Raw genomic sequence first — 24892 nt, forward strand, 5'->3', positions numbered from 1 at the left:
CGTGTTCCCCATGTTCCTGCCTTACCTTGCCCTGCGTGTCCCTGAGAGTGAGTTTTGTTTGTTTATGGTTTTAGTTCTCGTTTTGCCCCCTTGAAGTTTTTGTTTGTCTTTTGAAAGGTCTTTGTTTATAGTGTTTTTTTGTTACCCCACTGTTGGTTATTGTTTTGTATTTATAATTAAAGTTCTGTGTTAACCCTTTACTGGCTGCCTGCATCTGGGTTCTTCCTCCCACGTTCATGACAGAATGAACCGACCATCACAGAACCCAGCAGGCAATATGGACAGCTCCTTGCGATCCCACCAGGCCCGCCTACTTTTTGGGCTTCGGCAGGGGATCGCGGGATTAGGGACTTCGCCCGGGAGTTTGTGGCTGCAGCAGGGGAGACTGAGTTCGGTGAGGCAGAGCTCAAAGTTATTTTTAACTGCTGTCTCACCGAGCCTCTCAAGCGGCCTGAGATGGAGATGTTCCCTGTGGTTGGGTGATATGATCAGGTATGTGGTCAACCGGGACGATCCCTGGCCTTTGGTTCCAGCCTGGGTGTCCTCACCCTTGGCTACCGTCCCGGAGGACCGCGTCCTGGCCACCCTCACCATGGGGAGCTCAGCACCTCCATCCACGTCAATCTCTGCAGCCTCTCCACCCCCGGCCAGCCTCGGTAACAAGCGGGGGAGGCGAGAGTCTTGGGGGTCCTCGTCAGAGGCCTCCAACCCCGAGCCTGCCATGCCCTTCACCTCCTTCCTCCAGCCGCCCACCAGACGGGTGGCTCGGCTGAAGAAGAAGAGACAACGGAGGGGGGCACGGAACCCAGCACAGCCGGTGATCCAGCCGGCGATGCAACCGGTGTCCCAGCCGGTGCAGCCGGTGAGCCAGCCGGCATCCCAACCAGTGATCCAGCCGGCGTCCCAGTCAGTGATCCAGCCGGCGTCCCAGCCGGTATCCAATCCGGTGCAACCGGCGTCCCAGCCGGTGATCCAGCCGGCGGCCAGTCCGGTGCAACCGGCATCCAGTCCGGTGCAGCCGGTACCCTGTCCTGTCCAGCCGGTGATCCAGCCAGCATTCCAGCCGGTGCAGCCGGCATCCAGTCCGGTGCAGCCAGCGTCCCAGCCGGTGATTCAGCCGGCATCCCAGCCGGTGATCCAGCCGGTGTCCAGTCCGGTGCAGCCGGCGTACAGTCCAGTGCATCCGGTACCCTGTCCTGTCCAGCCGGTGATCCAGCCGGCATCCAGTCCGGTGCAACAGCCGGCGTCCTGTCCGGTGCAGCTGGAATCCAGTCCGGTGCAGCTGGTATCCAGTCCAATGCAGCCGGCATCCAGTCCGGCTCAGCCGGCATCCCGTCCAGTGTTCAGTCCAGTGTCCAGTCCGGCAGTCCAGACGGTGATTCAGCCGGCGTTCCAGCCTGCCTTCCAGCCGGTGATTCAGCCGGCCTTCAGGCCTAGAACTCAGCCGGCCTTCCAGCCGGGGAGTCTGCCGGCCTTCCAGCCGGTGACACAGCCGGCCCCCAGCCTTGTTCCTTCCAGGACTTCCCCTGTTAGGTCCCCAGGGACCAAGACTGTTCCCTCTGTGGACTTTGTTGTTCCCCCTCCCCCCTCCCTTGTTTTTTTTATTATACACTTTTGTCTGCCCCTGGTCCTGTTTACCATGTCTTGTTGGATTTTGTCTTTGTCACAGTCTGTCTTGTCCTGTTTGTCACCTGGGGGTTGTCAGGTGAGGGTTCTGTCGTGAAACTTAGCAGGCAGTTTCCCTGCCTACATAGGGAGCTAAACACTGGAACCCTTAAAGTGCACACAAATACTGCTCCACACAGGATGAATTTCATTTGTCTGACAAATCTTTTCTGCCGTGATTCTGCCTCATCTTGTCATGTCTTTCTTTATGTTGTGGCAGAATCACGGCAGGATCCCTTGTTATATGTGGAGAGAGACATTTTGGCCCTGTGGGCCTTCCATATACTCCCTCTCTCCGGTGTTGCATCTTTAAGCCCTGCCCTCTCGTTCCCTTGTTAACTTCTCCTTAGTGTTTGATCCCCGTCACCTGCCCGTCACCCTCCCTGTGTTATTATCTCTCGTTTGTATTCCCCTATTTAAAGCCTCTGTTTTTCCTGTCCTGTGTCGGGTCATTGTTCAAGGTTTCTCGTATGTTGTCCGTGTTCCCCATGTTCCTGCCTTGCCTTGCCCTGCGTGTCCCTGAGAGTGAGTTTTGTTTGTTTATGATTTTAGCTCTCGTTTTGCCCCCTTGGGGGAAGTTTTTGTTCGTTTTTTGAAAGGTCTTTGTTTATAGTGTTTTTTTTGTTACCCCACTGTGGGTTATTGTTTTGTATTTATAATTAAAGTTCTGTGTTAACCCTTTACTGGCTGCCTGCATCTGGGTTCTTCCTCCCACGTTCATGACACTTTTCTATGTAAAAAAAATACATACACAAATAATTTATGTATTATCAACAAATATATACTGTATAGATTAGGGCTGTCAACGTTAACGCGTTAACGCATGCGATTAATTTTTTCAAATTAACGCGTGAGAAAATATTTATCGCAATTAACGCAGGATCCGTTTGTTTTGACATCCTTTGTCTAGCGTTACATTATGTAATCACGCTCTTATTCGTGTACAGGCTTTTAAACCATTTAAGCGCGATTTGAAACAGTTGCTTTGACGCGTTCAATGAAGATAGACAGCTTCTAAACTGTGGGACGCGGCAAAACGCAACGAGAGGTCCAGTCTGGTGTAAACAGTGACGGGCTGAAGGCTGCGTCGGTGAATCTCTGTCAGACAGCGCATCCGTGTTAAGTTCTCTTTCGTGCTTGAATGGATAAAACCACACAAGATTATGTCAGAAAGCCCGTTTTGTCTAGCATTTTCTTAAGCAAGACTTCAAAGTGTAAAATAAAATCTTAATGAATGCAAAGAGTTGTGAAAATGGGAGTGCGGTGACGGTCAGATCTGCGTACTGAGACAGCTCTTAAAGGGGCCGCGTTCTTAAATGTGCTGCTGTGACTCCTGTCACTAATGTTAATCAAAGAACAAAATAAAAGAAGAAATCAATGTGATTTTGTAGCTTTAATGAGAATTCTTCTGCATTTAATTTATAATTTAGCATTAAAGACTGTAAAGTGTCCTTCAATTTCTGTATATTTCCTACATGAGCTCTCAATTATACTGTTGAATGGCTACAATTCATGTTAAAATAATCAATTTAATAGAGACATCAGTTACAATACTAATATCAAAATGTTAGCTTTCATAAAATGATGCTGTTAAAGAAATATGTTGTTTCTACATCAATTTGAAGATTAAATGTGAAATTATTCAAATGTAAAAGTATATTTTAAAATATTATTGTTATGTGCGATTAATCGTGATTAATCACAGAAAAATGTGTGATTAATCCGATTAATTTTTTTAATCGATTGACAGCACTAGTATAGATACATTTGTTGAAAATACATAAATATATGCAGTATATTATGTATTTAATCAAGCATTTATAGTCAACATTTCTCTGGCGTATTCCACCATCCGAGCTTATTTCTCACCTAGCTATTTGCAATGCATTCTGGAATTGCCTTTTCCATTGAGTATACATGTGATCCTACCTTCGTATTTCTGGAAAATTAGCTTATTATTTTATGAGCTGGTAAAATTAAGAAACCTACCATCTGTAACAGCCTCTGCATCTGGAGTGCACTTAATATGCTTTAAAATGCTTTCTCCAACAGGGCTACTGTAACACCTCAGATGTTATGGAAAAGGGAGGATAAGTATTCATTTTCATACCTGCACAAACTTTGCCCTGAGCGAAAAAGCCTTGGGGACAGTACTGCAGACAGCGTCCATTCATCAGCATGGCAGAAGGTTTCTTACAACTGTCACAATGATCTGGCATGCCAGAACATGTTAAACAGTCCTGGTGACACTGGACGGCTGTAGACAAACATACAGTACAGCAGAGAATAAGAGGAACGGCTTTGTTAACACTGCACACAAACAACAATTGGATCTTTAGGATTGACTGTTCACACTGTTATTTTGTAAGAGATGTAACCAGATTGGTTTATTCAGACAGTGTAGTCAAAATCTAGTCTATCTATCTTGGTTACTATAATATTTGTTAGCAAACACCAATCCACAGTCAAAATAATTGTGTCAACTCCTTAGGGAACATTCATCCAAATGAATTCTCCCACCCAGCCTTTGGTTTACTGATAAGGCACATGACTTCTCCACATGGTCCAAATGTGTCGCCGGATGTCGCCAGCTCTCCACTCAAAGAAATGGGATTACGTCGCTTTGACGCTTATAGTGTGAATGGGGCATTATTGAATAACTTCTCTATTCTCACATGGTGACATAAGCATTCAAAACTTACATTTTCTCACTTACGCTAATATGGATCAATGAGTTTTATAATTTTGCAAACAAAAACCGAAAGTGAGTTAGCATTTCCGCTTCCAACCACCTCCAAGTCAATGTTTTTTTTGAAAGGGTTTTTGCTTAAATGCCTGACACTATGGTCTGTGGTTAACAAAAGCTTGAAATATTGTCACGCTATCAACATATACTGTACAGGTTCTTCACCTTATTGAAAAAATCTGGATTGAACCAGCTAACAAGCATTCTTAGCATTTTTAGCATTAACAATAATAGCAGTGGAGGGAGTGATATTTTTTTGAAGTACTGTGATATTTTAGATCAGAACACCTTATAGATATTCTCACAGAAAGGAGTATTAGGTTTTCACATGAGGATATTGAATGTACAATAAGTTTGCGAGATAGCAAAAAGGCAAATAATACTGTATCATCAGGTCAACTCACACTTAATTATTCATTCAGCCAAATCCAAACCTGAAACCTGCTAAGAATATAACAATACAAAACACTGAATTCTGATGCAAATAAAAGCCCAACAAGCGAGTAAAGATTGCAATATAGATTAGTTTGAAATAACCATGCACTAAATAAAATATTTCTTGTATTTGAATCGTGAGGCACCAATATCACCAGCCGACTACTGATTTGATTCCCACCACTACAAGACACCCAGTTGCCTGCCGGAACATTTGATGTACTTAAAGGGTACATTAGCATAATCTTATACACATCAACATGGAGATGCTATCAACCCACATACAACCCAACATTAACATGTTGTAATAATCAATGTATACTTTTCTTTCTCTATGGACTGATGAGGGAGTGTGAGAGAGAGAGAGAGAGAGAGAGAGAGAGAGAAGCATGTTCTCGTCCTCCAGCCTCTTTGGAATTCAGCAAGGAAATTGTGTATATAGAGAGCACGTCACAATCTCATGAGGGCCACGGAGCTAAATAACCATGTTATCTAACCAGAATACCTAATACTCTCATCTCTCTCCCGCTGAGCTTAACAATGTTTTGTCTTTATGGTTGAGGAAGTGTTCCCTGGAGGACCAAATTTTCAAAATGATTTGAAAGGTATTTTACTGTGCGTATATGGCACATAAAGGAATTCTGTTACACTGGGAATCCTCAATTATTTATGCAATCCAGTGTAAATATATGCATCTTAATATAATAAACAACCCAATTTCAGTTTGATTTAATTCGATTTCGTTGTGTCACCCATACAGTGAATTACAGATGCTGGTATTACCTGGATTGCAATCTGGACAGCACTGCTCATGGTGAGGTATAGTCAAAGTGCCCAATGGACAGGTGGGACAAGAGCGCTGGTAACAGGTCATATGACCCTCCTGACACTGGCATTCACGACACGGCCCCTCTCTGACACTCTCTAAATTCTGAGATTAGCGAACACAAACCAGAAAATATAAAAACATAAAACATTTTTAATACAAAAAAGCATGTTTGCTTAACCAGGAATTCTGGATTTATTCATTAATATAAACCAAACCATAGGATGTTTACTTACAGCCAGACGTCTGAAGCTCTTGACTTTTGTTTTCTGCCCCTAACAAAGATAAAAGTGATTTATTGAGATACTGATTTGCTTATTTCATTGGTTTTCTTTTAAAAACTACTTGTACACATTTTACATGCAAACACAGATGTTTAAAACAAGTAATACATACGTTAACAAAAGCACTATTCATAGAATCAGTTAAATCAAAATAATGTAAGTTCATAAGTTCATAAAAGTAAACAAGTTCATACCTTTTGGTCTGGCAGTAAGTATGAACAGAAGCTAGTTGTTGATTTACACTCGGGGCAGCACTTTCCCGGCAACTGGACCAGCTTTTCTCCCTAAAACAAGGTGTGAAGTTTGAGCTCATTTAATTTCAGAGTGAAAATTCCTAAGGGAATGATTAGCTGTCTGACACGGAGCCACAAAACTGTAATTACCTCAGCAATTTCCAATTCTATCTCTGAGGCTCTTTACAGTGGGGCGGCTATCGATAGTTATTTACATTCATGGGAGAATCTCTGGTTGTTTCTTTGAGTAATCAAACTGTCTTACATAAGCTCATGGCGGTCTACAGGCAAATGAGCAGATGACAGTGAAATATGGAAGTACAAAAGGTTTGATCAATGTTTTCAAAATGAAATAGAAGGCTGTGATGTTTTCTGTGTTGTTAAATCAGATACTTCATTAGCTCTCGTTTTTATTAAAGCAAGGCCTTCAAAACACTGCTTTCATATTTTAAATCAGATTTTTTTCGCGGATCTACAATTAGTCAGTATTAATGGAGCAATGGGGAGATTTTAGTGGCATCTAGTGGTGAGGTTGCGAATTGCAACCAACAGCTCAAAGCACTATGGTGGCTGACACAGGACTAAGATGTCGTCACGTTTTCCCACTGGAGCTAAGCAGGGCTGAGCCTGGTCAGTACCTGGATGGGAGACCTGCTGGGAAAGCTAGGTTGCTGCTGGAAGAGGTGTTAGTGATGCCAGCAGGGGGTGCTCACCCTGTGGTCTGTGTGGGTCCTAATGCCCCAGCATAGTGACGTGGACACTATACTGTCAAAAAGCACCATCCTTCGGATGAGACGTTAAACCGAGGACCTGACTCTCTGTGGTCATTAAAAATCCCTGGATGTCCTTCGAATAAGAGTAGGGGTGTAACCCCGGCATCCTGGTCAAATTCACCCAGCTGGATGCTGCACATTGGTAGTGGTTGAGGAGATTTCCCCATTCCATGTAAAGCGCTTTGAGTGTCCAGAAAAGTGCTATATAAATGTAACGAATTATTATTAGCCGAAGGAAATAACATTCACAAAACGCACTCTTTAGAACAGTTTGTCCGTTTAGGGCTACTGTAGAAACAACATGGCGAATTTCATGTAAGGGGACCCGCGGTGTATGTAGATAGAAATAGCTCATTGTAAGGTAATAAAAACATAACGCTTCAGGTCTTTATACACCTCTGAACACATAGTTATGTATAATATATTGCATTTCTGTCAATACTGTAGATACTCCAAAACATGACACATTGGACCTTTAAGAGGTAACACTTATTGTACTCTGTACCTCTCTAAAGAATAACCTTTCGAATGACTATCATGGATATCGGCTAAAAGTACATTTAAAAAGCAATAAATCACCAGCGTGCTTAACCTTTCAATGTTAGTTATGATTAATGAAGCAGCATGAAATACTTTGATTGGGTAGTTATCATTCATAACCAGGAAAAATGAGCGGAGCGATAAGAGTGACTCAACTTTTCGTTCATATTCGTAATTTTAATGCCGGTATATAGCCCCCTAGTTGATCTGATGTCTTTTAATGATCAACGTCTTATGTAGGCATGTGGTTCACTCAACATTGATGAGTTTGCATCAAAATATGTTTCCAAAATGTTCTAAAATTGGGCACATACCCGTGGGCACTCCAGTCTGGCACACTCCACCCGTTGGCACAGGACCTGACCCCGTTCGCACATGCAGAACTCACAACCTGTGCCGTTCCACATATCGCCATGGTACCGGATGACACCTTCATAGCGACAGCTGTCTTTAGATGCGACACACACTTCACAGCACTGCCCGACTCGCTTGACCTTCATCTGACCCTAAGGAGAACACATTTGTTTTAATGAACTCTACAAAAAGTCGACAGAGTCGAAATAAACAAAAAAGCTCATCACAGCTGCAGTGGATTCATTTGTACTTAACCTGGAATTTTTCTTTTAAAAAAGCCCATGAAATTGTTTCACAATCACAGTTTTCTCTCTTGAGTTAGTCTATCTTTTTGAGGAGGTTTTGTCAAAGGGTTCATTCTTTTCTTTAATGGCCAAAAGGTTTTAATTATGTCACAGCCACAAACTTGTTTGCAGGTGATATTAGATGGTAAACATATTCTCATTATAGCAAGCATTTGATTAAACCAAAAACCAAATCTGTGTAGTGTAAGATGTCAATCAATGGTTTGCGGGATTTTTTTTAACATTTTAATTAAAATGTGTATTGTATAGCAGTCAATGTTTAGAAGCTAGCTAATAAATGGCCTCAAGACTAAAAAATGGACAAAAAGTTCTGAGAAAACTTTGATTTCACAGGGTCTATAGCTCCTAAGCATTCACCCATATTAAGGTAAGTCATAAAAATGAAATGTCTGTTTGTTCTTGTTGAGTATTGTTCTAAAGTACAATTATATAACATCATGAATATTGCATTAAAGCAAAAGACTCCAAGAGGATTGCACATAACCCGGAGCAACTGAGAAATGTGAAATACATGCGCAAACAATCCTTTTTTGCTATCTCTGTCAGGCATACAGTAAGTATGAACTACAAGAATCAAAGCAAATTTGTATTACATTGTTAAGACACTAGTCAGTTAGCCAACAGCTCTTCTGCTTTCTGTGATTTTCTCAGTGGTAAAGTAACTAATATGAAGTGTTATGGATTTTACTGACCTTGTCACAGTGAAGAGGAGAACACTTTTCTGTGTGACAGCGAGACTGACCTCCATCACACAAACATGTGGTACAACTTCCTTTCTTCCATTGTTCACCATACTAAGAACACACAAACACAGTATTTCATTTTGCATAATCATAAGGTATGGTAACTTGCATTTTCCTTGCTCAGATGCTTTCTGTAAAATATTCAAACAACACTGAAAAAACAATTGGTCATCAGATTTTGCACAAACGTGTGGGCCTATAGTCATATATGTCATAATAGCCCTCTGATATTACAGCAAAATGGCAATCAAAACAAATAATAGTGTAATATCTCAGTTAAACTTAAAGTTAAACTGTTGTAATGAAAAATAGACTGCAATACAGAAGTATGTTTATCATGGCTTCTGGAACCTTGTATTTATCATCACTGTATATACTGTATATAAGCAAAAAATCTTTGTATAACTAATCACAAATTAAATTAAAGGCAATTAAAACTCTTTTTAAAGTTTAAGGCAACTCTCAGCAGTAGAAAACATACCATACATAATTCATAATAATAAATGAGAAATAAATGAGAAATTCAGCCAATGTTACAGTAAACAAGAAAAGAAATAGGAAATAATGAGTCTGGTGACTGTCTACCTGTATAAACTTTTCTTTGCTATCACACGATCAAACATCTGAATTTTGCTGAGTGAGATATTATTGGTAAGAGCACCTAAAGAGAGAAGGAGTCCTTAATGACTCGTGCTGAAGAGAGAGCCTTGAAAGATTATGTCCCCCTATAGAGGCGAATAAAGACTGAATGTTACCACATACTGTATTAAAGTGATAGTTCCCCCTAAAAAGAAAATTCTGTCATCATTTACTCACCCTCTTGTCGTTTTAAACCTGTATGACTTCCGCAGAACACAAAAGAAGATATTTTGAAGAATGTTGTTAACTGGCCCCCATTCACTTGCATCGGGTTTGTGTCCAGTCAATAGGAGTGAATGGGGGCCAGTGCTGTTCGGGTACCAACATTCTTCAAAATATCATCTTTTGTGTTCTGCAGAAGAAAGAAAGTCATAAAGGTTTGAATTGACAAGCGGGTGAGTAAATGATGACAGAATTTTCATTTTTGGGTGAACTATCACTTTAAGGACTATTGGGATGAAATAATTTCTGAATATGTCATGTTAAAATATTGTACAATGTTTATGTATCATGAGAAAGACAGTCATGGTGCCACTTCATCCCTCAAGAGAGAGAGGGAGAGAGACCAGACAGACGGATAGCCAATCTGGTGGAATAATGTGTCTTGTGTGTGAAAAATACAGGGAGGAAGAGATAAAGATATAATACAAGTTGAAGAAAGAAAAACAGAGCATGGCAGAAGTGGTGTGGATAAGCGCATACGCCAAACTCTCCCAAGACACACAGCTTGATCCTCAATCCATCTGGCTAAAGCATGAATGCTAAACTATTCCAAACCTACTCTCGCTTTCCCTCTCCAATGCTTTCCCTTTTTTAAAAATATATATTTTTTCCATAATACACCTTTTTCTTCATATACTGTATATACCGTGCATAATTCATAATGCTTACCTTATACTCAATCCCAGCCTCCATGCAGGAATTCGGCTCACATACAGGACAGCAGTGCCCTGGTTGGACCACCAGATTCTCATTCTACATACAAAAACACAGAATGAGTGCTGCGCTGTGTTAAGACTTTACTGTCAAAACATTCAATGCATTTGTGCATTTGGCTGACGATTTTTTCCAAAGCCATTTACAGTCATAAACAAGCAATTTTATGGTGATTTCCTGGGAATGGAACCCATGACCTCGGAGATGCAGAATAAAAACATGAAGCACAACTGAGACTGTTCAGGGTGGTTACTGACCGTTTTGCATGTAACAGGCTGACACTCTGCAACCAAACATTCAGTTAGTCCGTTTCTACATCGACACTTTGTACATGGGCTGGGTGTCCATTCCACACCATCTCTGTACTCATGGCCTTCCCAGGAACAAGAGTCTATAAAGCAATATGTGCAAGATAGAGAATAAAATTTTAACATTTTTATTTTTCGGCAATATTCCACTAGTATCTCTATAGGAAACTCTTAAAGAAAGCACAGCATTGGTCTAAGGGAATAAAGCTAAAAAAAATCCCTTTAAAATCTATCAGCAAAACATACAACAAAGAAAGCTGCATCTGAGGCAAACGTGCCATTTAAAAGTTACTGAGTTAAGGACACAAGTTAAAGACACCATGAAATCAAATGAGCAGTTTTGTTGCTTTCAGGCCATCTCTACTAAGATTTGAGGCCATCTGTATGATACTGTTCTTTGAAACTAGGCAAAAAGAACATTTTTTCATTTAAAATGGACAGCTGATGACTCATCTACACAGATCTTCATTAAACATAATGAAAGCTTTAAACACTTTCAAACACTTAAATATAAATATCATATCTAGTCTATATTCTAGTAATAATAAATTACTAAAATAAAGGATAAATTAATACATTTTATTAAATGTTTTTCTATAAAAACAACAAAACAATTTGATCATTGTGTATAACAGTTTAAAAGATTTGGGTAACACTTTACAATACAGTTCTATTTGGTAACAATTAGTTATTGCATTCGCTAACATGAACTAACCGTAAACAATACTGCTACAGCATTTATTCATCTTAGTTCATGTTCATTTCAGTATTTACTAAAACATTTTTAAAAGTGTTAACATTAGTTGATGCACCATGAATTGTGTTGACATTAACTAACATTAACAAGAATTAATTCATGCTGAAAACCAAACCATAATGTTCATTTTTAGTTCATTTTAATAAATGCATTTACTATTGTTAACAAACACAACCTTATTGTAAAGTGTTACCAAGATTTCCTGAAGACTGAACTGATTTATGTGATTTTACATTAGGACAGTGTAAAGTAAGGATGGTATACCATAAAAAGATTGAGGAGAAAAATCACTCAGAAAAGTTGCCACTGCGGTAATATTTAATGACATAGTATCCCATAATGCACTTGGATGAAGTCTCAACATACCCCCATTCTGAGCGCATATAGGGCAGCATTCACCATCTGGGATGAAGGGACTCTGGTCTCTCCCGCAGCTGAGGGGAGCACAATCATGTGACCCACAGGATACCTTCCCATGAGAACATGTGCACACCGAACATTTGGAATTACTCCACTGACTGTCATGCTGATGGAGTGGGAGAGAGAATCACACAGTCAGAACAGCAGATCGAGACACGGTTGAAGTGCAGTAATGATATTAACCATAATAGCTCTCCAGAACATATCAGCAAAGGAAGTGATTCGGTATCTGATTCCCTGAAACCTATCCTGCATTATCTTTAAATCTGTGCCAGTGTATCACATGTCAATTACAGTTCCGAGCCTCAACGCCAACACAGCCCGCTTTCCTAAGTAAATGCCACTTGACTTGGCAGCTACACTGCTGGAATCTCAAACAGGTCACCAAGTGGCTCTTTAGCAGGGGTGATTGGGACAAGAAAGAAGCTCGCTCTGTCAGAAAAAGAGTGGGGCACAAACAAGAACGCTATTGTGCTAAAAGCGAGGCAATCAGCGTGTTGGCTACTCCACCAGAAGTGGGAAAATCTGCCAACGGACAGGATGAGGCCTTTAAGTGTTTTTCATTTCAGTCGTATCATTAGGAAAAGCACTTACCCCGTATGCCACTCCCTCATGGTGGCAGATACCAGACGACGATGCGAAACATTCAGGACAACACTTGTCGGGTGGAATTCTCAAGCGTTCACCCTGGGAAAGCATCCAGAGAAATGCATTAGCATCCCAAAAAGAGAACATTTAAAAAAAATGTAGAGTCATCGGGCAATGAGGTAATACGGGATTAACAGTGTTGGCTTCGTCTATGCCTTCCTATAAATATCATATATATCTATAACTTTAAGCCTCGACAACACATAAAGCCATTACCCGTGCCCAATGTCAACAACATTAAACTGCCATGTGTTACGTGTACCTTTTCTGTCTCGGGCTACTGCATCTTGGAATTGAGCGGAGATGATGCAGGAAAAAGACCTCCATCCTTTACTCATTCATCACGCTTGCACACCCACCCACCCACCCATCCATTCCATCCTTTACGCTATCGATTCATTCATCCATCCAGACGCTGTTATTACCCTGCTGTAATGGCCCGGGTATGAGCAAAGACTTCAGTCTTACCCTCTGAAAGTCACATTGGGGATTTCGACAGCGAGTGGGTCGGCAGATGACAATATCGTTGAAGCAGGTACAGTCCTGACAGGTGTCCGGTTTCCATGATGTATTGTTCTGTAATAGGAAGATCGGTACACAGACATAAATCCAAGCATGCCAAACACCTTCATTTCTCAGTTTATGAAGCGTGCGATGGAAATGACACAGCACTAAAAAGCAGAGGCTCGACAGTTTTACACCTGTGTAAAACTGTGACAAAATAAAAACAGGTTAGAGAGCTTGGTGTCCAACTTCTACTACAGATCCCAAGGACAAACCTGAACACCAAATATCTCAAATATCATTGAGTTTTATAGTGTTTCATAAGCTTATAGGCTTTTTCTGAACAGCAGAAAGTTAAACAGCATCTTCAGCAAGTTTCAACAAGTCCATTAGAAACAGTACAGCTAGGGAGTTTCAGTGTTATGGATGTGACATTTTTAGTCAAAACTTGAAATATAAATTCTGAGAGAACGTATTTACTACCAACATATTGAATCGTATCTTTATATTTAAATAAACTCCTGATGATAGGGTCCAGACATCAGTCTATGGACAAGTTTTCAATTTCAAAGTCATGAGTTACGGATGCGACAAAAAAGGACGCACGTGTTGAAAGACAACATACTTTTTCTGTGAATTATAATGCGCAAACCAGAAGCAATAATACCCAACAAATTGAGAATGGCTCTTCATAGACCGCAAAATAGTTATTTGATTTTAATTTTCATGTGCCCATTTATGAGGGATATGGATGTGACAGTTCTGTTATAGATTTAATTTTAAGGTTGATATGTACATTTACAATTGCCCTGCTGTCTTCTATGTACAGTATCTCTAAACATCCCTGCAATAATTGACATGTTGCAGTATCAACAGATAAGACTGCGAAAGATATCTGTGGTATTTAAGGATGTATTAACAGTCTTGCCCGAGGTACCTACTACATAGAAAGAGTGTCAGATGAACAGATAACAGACCAAACAGAGAACAAGTCTCCTTTTCGTGAATGTAGCCTTTTTACTGAGCTAATCCAGCAAGACCCAAACAAACAGAGACACGTCCTGGAGTATAGGCTAGTCCTCAAACAGGGCGTCTGCAAAGACATGCACCTAAAACGCCTTCAGGACAGATTAAGGGAACACTGTGAACTATGAAGCCAAAAGGAATCAGTTGTAAGAGGAGATAAAAAAGGACATTTCTGCACTAAAGATAGAAACACCGCCATTAACTCCACAGACGCTTTAATTGAGGCAGTCTTGAAATGACGACAGCAACCTTCCAACACACAGTGCCAATGCAAAGATGTCATCAACGTATGTTATGCTTATGTTAATACAGTATTACTGCTTACGAGGAATCACAACTTTCCAATTTGCCTCAAACAAAAATAGCTAAAGGTAGCAAGAAGTTAGCTTTGTTGGAATATTCAAGGTTTAACTGAGGATTCAGATATGTACCCAAAGCTTTTGATTTCTTCTCACTGATCATAAATTCACAAGCAGATGTATTATAAATCACACACCAGTGACAGCTATCCCAAGGAGCCATCTTGTCAATCTGAAACTTTGAGCAAGTGTTGATGGGTTGCACATTTCAGCACAGCACCTATCCTCTGAAGTGACACCCGGCACAGGCGACGTAATGGCCAATGGCCCCAGTTTCTCTTGAATGGCCGGAGATCTAAGGACAGTCAATCTCTCAGCAAACTGTCCGTGAGTATCCAGAGGACCTGAGGGTTGGGTAGAGCGTCAGTTGTTGGCATTCTAAAAAAAACTTCCCGCTTGATGTGTGACACGCAACACCTTCTACTGAAACTGAATGTGAAAACATAACACTTAATCCCTTTTCCACTTGAAGCTGCACTGGAGTATCTGCAACCAAAACGCATTTGTGCTCATTTGTTGATGGTTTAATGAAGCCTTAAACACATTAGGATGATAAGTATTTTTGGTGACATTTATCAAGTGATTACGATGGAAACAGTCGCAGACAAAAGCTTGTTTTTCTTTTCATCCGGTACACAAGGACACCTGCAGGATTATACATAAAACGTTAAGCTTTTTATCTGATCATTTGGTAAGACCCTTACATATCATACATTTCATAAATAATAATGTAATCAAACTTTAATTAGCCAAAGTTAGTCTGTATCCACTAAGCCTACAAAACCACCTGAGTCAGAAGTAACATTGTTTTTTGTCGTTGTTGGCTTAACACCGAAATGTCTGCCTCATGTTCACTAGGATTACATTACTGTTGCATTGTGGGTTTCATGAGTAAGCGAGGCTGTCAAGTACTGAATTTTTAATCGCTGGTTTTAGTTAAGATACAAAGCGTGTTGTATTTTCCCAGCAGGTTTGTAACATTTTTGAGCGAGCAACACAGACGTGTGTTCCTAGCATCACATCACAGTATTGTCAAATAAATGTTATCACAAAATATGATGCATCAGATTGATACAGCTCTAATGAAACTACTGTATAGGCGGTTTCAGCGGCAAACAAAAACAAAAGTTATGTGGTGTTAACTTAACTTCCATTAGACCTCCGCAAAGAATAAATAACTGTTGAGTAGTTTTAATTTAATTTAATTTAATACAATAAAATATTAATACAAATAATACAATATAAATCAAAAATAAATAAATTGTTATATTACTAGCTACTATCCAGACCGATAACCAAACACAGACGTTAACTTCGGGCCAGGAGCGTGCATCCAATGAAACTGTCTATATAGATTGTTGACATGACATGGCATTTTCACTTTTACACAACTTTGACTGTCTCAAGCATGTTTCAACAAATTACAACTTTTATAAATTAAAAAGAAAAGCATAAAATTTTTAATAATACCTCAGGCATAATTTTACAATAATTTCTATTTTAATAAATGGCAATTAATTCCATCCATTTATTTCTAAAAGTGTAGGAAATTGACTTGATCTTGTCACTGAAAACCATGTCCTCTGGTGTGACACCACATCCTGATTTTGAATTGTGTAATTCCACAGAAAAATTTAATTAGTTGAAGGATTCCTTTCAAAACCATTTTACTGAAGCCTTTTTTGGAACCACTATAAAAAATTTGTTGTCGTTTTGTGCAACATATTCATGGGGAAAACAATGCTTTCATATTAAATAAATAACGTTATATGTCAATTAATACCTGACAATGAAGATAATTTCTCTTATGCTGCGGTCACACTTGCCTTTTTGCTCCATTGACTTCCATTCAAACGCATGTGACCAGCAGACCGGAAACGCAAGCCCGTCCGAAGATAATCCGCATTTCGCTGCGTAGCAAACTTCAAGTTTGGTGAACTCTGACCTGCGAATTTGCGTCATGTGAGTTTGTGAGACCAATAGAAGATCAAAACTTCACAGCGTAACCTCTCGGTACAGAAATTTAAAAGATGGAGGACATCCTGCTCCTGCCCATTTTCGCAGCACCGTCCGAACAAATTTTGCATGCTCAAAGTCTAGTCTGACTGCTGCATTATTCTATTTGTACGTTAATGTTTTTTTTCTAAATATTTGCTGTCACACCATAAGACACATTTACAGTACAGTTTGGTAGAAAAAAAAAAAAAAACAGTGGAAGAATTGTCAATTTTAGTGATCCCTTATATTTTCTCAAACGTCAGACTTCAGACTACATATATTTATGTTTTATCTTCAAAAATGGTGTTTAAGATTGCTTATAACCAAACAGTTCTTCGACCACCATTAACCTTAACCCTAACCCTGATAGGAAAAATTACTTTATTTTTTTTTGGTTCTGTTGAACACAAAAGAAAATATTTTGAAGATTGTAGGACATCAAACAGTTCTGGGGCACTTTTGACTACCATTGTAATGTTTCCTACTATGGTAGTCAATGGGGTCCAAGAACTGTTTGGTTACAAGCATTCGTCCAAATATCTTTCTCTGTGCTCAACAAAACAAATAAATGTATACAAGTTTGGAACAACTCGATAGTGAGTAATTCATGACAGAATTTTCATTTGGGTGAACTATCCCTTTAAACTGATTTTTGAAACAGCGTTGACAGTTCTTCTGCTGAACACTGCAGCTGAAGTAATGGTGTCTTTGCAGGCCCATAAAGCTTTAGCTCTTCCCCAAAAAGAAGACAGAATGAGCATCTATGCTATAAAGCTGTTTGGTTGAAGTATTAGGTTGCCTGAAAAGCAAAGAAAAGTTCAAACCATCCCCTGGAATATCTTAAAACAGGGAATGAGAAAAGTGGACAAATAAGGACACTTGGCAATTCGCTGAAGCATAAGTCTGGACCTTGTCCAGTTGATGTTTAACAGGAATATACTCTCTGGATAAGGTGTACCTGCACAATCTCTAGGGAACATTGAGTTTGTGTGAAAGAACATTTCTGATGAATCTACTAGGGAACTAATGTGACATCTTAGGTGGGCCGCTGAGGAAAAGTTCAGATACACACTATTAACCACAGACAAGCGGTCTCTTGTGTGCAGCGGATGTATCAAAACTATAGACTACAGTTGAACAATTTATCTTCTGTTGCTGCGTCATTCTGAAGTATCATATGATCGCTGCACTCCATAAAATAAGCAGTAGTGGGTATTTAAAATGCAGGATAAATGGACATTAAAAGCTGAAAAACCTCAAGATCATATTGTAAAGAGAGTTATATGCACGCGTGCCTTTTTTCTAGTTAAGTCCTAAAAGCTACAGACCGATTGCCAAGCAAGCAGAAGGCAATTGAGTCCAAATTGAGCTGGCCTTGATTTAGGCAGTGAGAGTTCAGCCAGAACCGAACCACTGCGCAGACTAATTCAATTAGAGAATGTGCTAAATCATGTCCCCAGCCAATTTAGTCCACTAAAGCGGTGGCTGATCGCCAGTTACAACCAGAGCAACTTAACATATGGTATAAAAGATCTTGGCTGTTGATTAACAGAACAGAAGTCTTGAGTAAGCACATCCTAGATCGATTATATGGAGGATATTTAGCCATGTGGGACGACAAAGGAGTCTCTGAAAATTGCAGTTTGTTGCAGTTGTTCTTACTCCACTGAAATGACAAATATGGCTGGTCACCAGAATATATGTCGATGTGCCCCTATCGGGCATCTTAACCAGCAAGATTTGCCTTTGCTCGCAATATGAAACACATTGAAATTTATGTCACAGTTCAATGAGGCATCATGATATCATAGTTGAATTATGATTAAAATGGTGCCAGTGACACAACAAAGAACCAGGAGCTTCCGTGTTGGTGCTCAGTTTAGTTGTATCCCTGCCTAACAAGCTAAAAAATGACAACCCCCCTCTAAAACAACCAAACAGACCAGTCAAACTTGGAGACCAGCAAACCGGCTCAGACTTTTAGCAGCAGACTTTTTACAACACAGGGCTTGACATTAAGCCATTAAACTGTTCATGTGGTTGTCCTTCGGACAAGTAGGCCTACATTTGTCATTCACTTGTCAGAGTACAAAAATTACTTGTCCAAAGATAAAAAATATATATTTCATTTGAATTATAATATAATACAATCAATATAATTGTTTCAGATTTAGATTGGTCAAGTTTGCTTCTAAGCATTTTAACTAGTGTCCGCTTCGGCCGCCTGAATTTGGTTATAGGCCTATTCTCCGTGACTGCTATAAAACAAAGGTAAGCAGTAATTATTATTAGTGTTAAGGCTGTAAGTTAACTTTTCTTGCACATAGCGCTGGTGCTAGAGAGGTTTAAAGTTTGGTAGCACAGGTCAAACAGTAGTAGCACAAGTATAAATCGTCTGTTGTCATCATTAAAAAAATATGCAAGTGCAGTTCATCATGAATAGGCAGGTAACTGACAAAAGACATTAATGTTACATACGGATGGATAAATTAGGGCCATATCATTTTTAGATTACCTAAATTTGTTTTCATTTTTCTTTTTTTTACTATACAATAGTGGTATATTTGTCCACATAAATGACTGTAGTATACTATAGTTTTTACTATACTAAACTGCAGTAAAATTCTTAGATACTATAGTGTTTTTGAACTTGAACTTTACTATAGTAGGCTATACAGTGTTTATCAATTTACTACAAGGGCACTGCAATTTTCAATAGCAAATACTATAGTACCCTACAGTATTTTTTGTCCAAGTGTTCAATTTAACGGGACTTTTATTTTGACGGGTCATCGGAAAGACTCGAGTTTTTGTGTGTTTGCCGATAGTTTCAGTAAAACGCTCGTAAAATAAACTCTCAGAGCAACTCTGGAGATAAAGTTCATGTGTTCATGTGTTCATATCCTCATACAGTGCAGACGCAGATAAATCCTCGACCATCACTCGTGTTGTATGTTAAACTGTGCACATAATTCACTCAGACACGCAGAACAGCCAGATGACATTTAAATAACAGGATTGCGTGTCCGTATCTAGTTACATCGACATTGATTATTGTCACACACAAACACACAGCTCTGTCTAATGCACATATTCTTATTATCCTACATATATGTCGCACTGTTGTTAATTTTTTTTTTCAAGTTAACGTTACTTGTCTGGTCGGGCAAGTAAAATTCTCTCTCACTTGCCCATACAAAACATTCACTTGTCCCGGACAAGCGTTAATGTCGAGCCCTGCAACATGATGTAAAATGCACGAGGGACATCTGGCACCATGTTTTAGGGAAGGATAATGCACTGAAGACAGCTCTATGATTCCCGTTCCTTTGAATAAATCTGAGGTTCAGTGCATTTAAATATATTCAGTCTCTGCACTTGAATCGCCTTCTACACAACTTCTTTCTTATGCCAGCCAAGCGTGATTATATGCAAATTTCTTGCAAGGCAAGCGGTGAGACTAAAAGGTTGCCAGGGAAGACGTCTAATTCCATTTGTCACCACACAGATATGGTTAAATGGCCACATCTTGTTTAGGAATATTAAAGCGGGAAGAAATATATGAATGTTGAGGATAAGGATTACAGGCTTATAATGTGCTCTAATTCTACTACCTTATATATATAAAAACTACAATTATAATGTACCGTGACTTTTATCTGGTATTATAGCCTTCACAAAATTCAAAAGCGAATATGATCATGTGAATGAGTACACTGTATTCCCGAACAGTATAATCTACTCAGCTAAAATAAGCAAACTGTACTCAAAACAGTAAAAAGTTCATTTATCTTATAACTTTTAAGTGTGTTTAACTATTTTGATATTTTGAGTTCCAGGGACACAAAAATAATAAGTCACTTAACTAAAAAAATGTAATTATATCTTCCAATGACGTCAGAGCGATTCCCATCATGCTTTGTGTGGACTGGATAATGGAAGTAAATCTGGAAATAAAGTGTTATTTTATGTATTTATATAAAAATTACAATGGGAGGCTTATACATGTTTAGTATTCTGTTCTATTCTGTTATTTAAAGAGTTTTGTTACATTAGTATTTTAATGAGGTAACCATTGTGCAGACGAGTAGAGCATTTGCTTAGGAGGAAAACAGACTCATTTCAAATTTTATCTAAAGGCATTACATTGATAATTGTTGTTCCTTCATGACAACATTGATAAGTGAAACTCAAGTAAATGTAAAATGAAAAATGAAGTTTATTCAAAATGAATTATTTTGAGTTTGTTCTTTACTCAAAAGAATTGATTTATCAACTTAAAACATTTGTGGAAACCACAAAACTTTCGAGTTATCTTATCTTAACGGGGTTTACAGTGTAGAGATACTGTATAGTCTCATGAATAAATTAAATGTGAATCATCCCTCATCTCCATCACACAGCGTGAATAATATTTTCCATGTGCAGTTCTTCACCGCAACCGAGCTCCTGTTGTAAAGACTGAAATTATTACAGTAAAACGAATGCTGTCAAGACATGTAGCTCAGCTCTACTATAAAAAGAAAACATTTAATGATAGCTTTACTTCACCCAAAGCGTATTGTTGTGCCATTCATATTAGAAAAACTTCACAGCTTCCGTTTGCAAATGACTTGAAGACTTACCAGTCATCAGCATAATTACTTTAATAATTACAATTATTATATCTATCAGTTATTAAAATTATACTCCAAACTGTCCTGATGTCATAGATTAAATAAAACAGTATCCTGTAGGCTAATGGCGGGTTTAAAGGAAAGCAAGAATTCATCAACCTTAATATTGCCATCATTTTAAAAATGACTGGCAGTAATGTGTCTGTCAGCTCTAAAACTCAGAACAGATTCTCTCGAAAGCTATTTCGAATTTTAAAAACCTTCTACAATGCTGTATTTAATCCAATGCTTTGAAATGGCTGCATTCAAATTTATTGAGCCAACAGCTATAGAGAGAGAACAGTGAAATATACAGTATCAAAGACATTTTAATTGATCACAATCAAATAATATTCTACAGTACATTAGTGCAGAAAGCTTCTTCCAGTTTGACTGGAGGGCAGCTGATATAATATACTATAGTTGATGTGTATTAGTGTAGACATGGAGACTCTGCGTGCTAGAAGATGAAAAGAATGGGAAGACAAAGTAATCAATGTGAAAATGAAAATAAGGAGGAAATGGAACACGATCAAACATTTTGGTGATAAACTTCATTCAACAGTGTAGTCAGCCCCATGTGGCCAAACACCATGACTATGACAGACGGATGATTCAATAATTCACCCTTTCTGTTTTACAGCTTGTAATCTCTAATGAAAAAGAGATGGTAAAGGCAAGCGCGTTGACTTTGGTTTAAAAATTAACTATATAAATGACTGTAGCTAGGAAGGTGGGACGAGAGCCGTGGGGCAGGAAGGCGGGGCCGGTGGCGTGAGTGGTAATGTGTATCAGCTGTACGCGCACCGGTCCCGCATGCCTCACGGAGGAGATCGGGAGCATAAGAGGACGAGCGACAGGACTGCCGACGAGAGAGGACCGGGCCCGGACATGTTAAGTTTTATTTATGTTTGTGTGGCCGGCAGTTGACCGTGAGGTGGCTGCCGGCCTTTTACTTCTGTGTTATTGTTTGTTTATTTTTGATTAAAAGTCTTTAAATGTTCTCCGGTTCCCGCCTCCTTCCTTCCGTTTTATTGATCTTTATTACAATGACATTGTTAATAAAGCTCAGTGTAGCTGCATGACACTACTGCTGATATCAACATTGGTCATTTTTTAGTTGGTTAATTCTTTAATTTTATTATTAAAAAGGTTGAAAAGTATGGGAGGCAAATCCCATAATTAGATGACATCTAAAAAAAATTAGATGTTTTTTGCCATGACAGCTGAACTTCAAGGAATTTAAACAGGCGCATCATTTAAAACATGCATTCATAACATAGTGCAGCACTTTGTATAACGATTGGCTCATAATCATAATGAATGAAGTACGCGGGGCTGATTTAAACACATATGAGCCGCTCTTGTGATACCATAAGCGAATTGGTCTGCGCACAGCGCGCGTGAGGTTAAACACATCTTATCAACCTCAAACCGAACATTACGATGGATTCTATTGTGCTGAGAAAGATCGCTTTGTTTATGTTTTCTTAAAAGCAGTCACAGTGTAATGATGATAGCGTGCTCGGGTGCGGATGGTAATGTACAGTGTTAGTGCAGGTCAGCGGCGGAGTGGGGACAATCGCGCTCCGGCATGTTTCAGGGCACGCTAGAGATACTGGTTCTCTAATGCTTTAGTTTGTTCGTTTGTTAACTTATCAGATATGCAGTACACCACTCAACAATTTTCGGTATTGCACCAGGCACAGTCATCGTCATCATTACAAATCGCTAAGGTCAAGCGCCTGACAAGGTCTACACACGTTCGTTCGAATAAACGGATATGACGGTTTTTGTGGGCGTTCCCAGTAATGCAGACGCTCGTCCACACCCACTAATTAACATGTAATTTGCATGACTTTGAACAAGAACAAGAAAAAGAAAAAGAAAATGAAATAAAAGAGAAGAGAAGAGAAAATAAAATAAAATAAAATGAAAATCAAAGTTTACATTTTAATTTTAATTGTGTCAGTATTGTTGTGTGAACATTAATAAAACCTTTGTAAAAAATGTTTTTACAATTTATTTTTCACATTTGCCTTTTCATTTTCAAATTGGCAGTCTTGCCTCGAGATTTTAGTGAAAATGAAATGTCAAATCACCAATTGTATTTTCTTTTTCAATTTGACAGGGACAACGCATTGTCAGTGTAAAAATGAAAATGAAAATAAAATAATTTCATTTTATTTTTCATTTTGGCACATATTGTGCACGCAGTTGTGTATAATGAAATTGCTAATCTGGTTTTCATTTTCATTGTTTAATTTATTTATTTAAATTTGGCAGGATTTGCCTCCCATAGAAAAGAAGGGACATTTCATCCAAAAATTAAAAATCTGTCATCATTTATTCATCCTCTTGTCATTCTAAACTTGTGTGAGTTTTTTCTTCTGCAAAACACAAAAGAAGATATTTTGAAAATACTTTGTAATTTTCTCAAAATATATATTTTTGGTAATCTACAGAAGTCATACAGGTTTTGAACAACACAAGGGTGAATAAATGATGACAGTATTTTTGAGTTAACTATACCTTTATGTGAGTGCACAATGCCGCTGCTAAATTATTAACCTCGGATGACGAGAGGGGGGTACAACAAGACCACCGCACCTTATGCTGATCAATCACCTGTTCACACAATCTTTCAACCTGTGCAAACAAAGCATGTTTTCTACGATCCCAAACATCGGACCATGAAATTCCTGAAGACATGAGAGGGTGATAGTAAATTATTCACAGAAAATTGTTTGGTGGATATCCTGTCCTTGGAGCAGACTCTGTCAAACAATGTGTAAGTTTGCCATGAGAACGACATCTCTTTACGTGTGCCTTTTCTGACACTAAAGTATGTAGACAACACTTGTTAATGGTTAACATTTAAGTGCTGTATGGTTTATTAAACAGACGTGAACCAGAAGGACATTCTGCTCACAAAGTCATGCAGAGCTTTAATACTGTGCCATGTATTTCAGAAGTAACATCCAATAGCGTTTACAATAGCGGTGCATGTGACGTTTATTCCACACAGAGCTTAGATCCCTACCTTGGCCGGCCTGTGTGGAATTCCATTCAGATTTCTTTTCTACGCAGGTCTTAATCTTGTTTGCAGTGTGCTTTGCTTCAACATTATGCTGAAGTATTATATTCAGTGCATATCCCCTTTTACGGTTTGGTATTATGAATAAAACTCTGTTGGTGTTTCTCTACATTCATCATGTTACATTTAGCCAAATCCGACAAGATCCAGTAGCCCAAACAGAGCGCCACGAACCCCTCATGGTTTCAAGATGGAACTGCAGAGGGTGTGTAAAATTTTAAAATGAAAACACTTGTCTCTGTTGGGAACTAATACTGCCATAGACTATTGACTGCAATGTACCCCAGACAGAGGCCTATATAAACAGTGTTATGTTGAGAAATAGCATGCTCCACAGAAGACTGTAGACAGACATTGATTTACTTCTTACCAACAGTTCTTCATGGCATACTGACATCTTTGTGAGTCAAAAATGACATATTTGCACTAAGCAATCCATATTTTTGACATGCAGTATGGATTTGCTCAGGTATACATATAGACTTCAGTGAGTTTTCTATTTTATTTTCATACTGTATGCACTGTTTTTATGAAAAGAAGTATTCATTAACCTAATGCAACAGTGAATTTCTAGTTTTCACATGTTCTCAAAGGAACAGTTCACCCACAATGAAAATTCTGTCATCATTTATTCATTCTTG

The 24892-nt window shown here is 39.0% G+C and overlaps 1 protein-coding gene across 1 annotated transcript in view; it reads right to left on the reverse strand.

Moving 5' to 3' along the window:
- The window catches only part of fras1 (Fraser extracellular matrix complex subunit 1), a 143210-nt gene that overhangs the window by 85539 nt on the left and 32779 nt on the right, over nt 1-24892 (reverse strand). The window contains exons 3-13 of the mRNA XM_057361919.1: nt 13081-13188; nt 12559-12651; nt 11911-12070; nt 10737-10870; nt 10435-10518; nt 8854-8955; nt 7817-8008; nt 6151-6240; nt 5909-5947; nt 5630-5777; nt 3776-3922 (exon numbers count right to left, since the gene is read on the reverse strand). Of these exons, the coding sequence (XP_057217902.1) occupies nt 3776-3922; nt 5630-5777; nt 5909-5947; nt 6151-6240; nt 7817-8008; nt 8854-8955; nt 10435-10518; nt 10737-10870; nt 11911-12070; nt 12559-12651; nt 13081-13188 (1297 nt within the window). The remainder of the gene's footprint in view (nt 1-3775; nt 3923-5629; nt 5778-5908; nt 5948-6150; nt 6241-7816; nt 8009-8853; nt 8956-10434; nt 10519-10736; nt 10871-11910; nt 12071-12558; nt 12652-13080; nt 13189-24892) is intronic.

The sequence above is a fragment of the Triplophysa rosa genome, linkage group LG2, assembly GCF_024868665.1.
Source record: "Triplophysa rosa linkage group LG2, Trosa_1v2, whole genome shotgun sequence".
NCBI lineage: Eukaryota > Metazoa > Chordata > Actinopteri > Cypriniformes > Nemacheilidae > Triplophysa > Triplophysa rosa.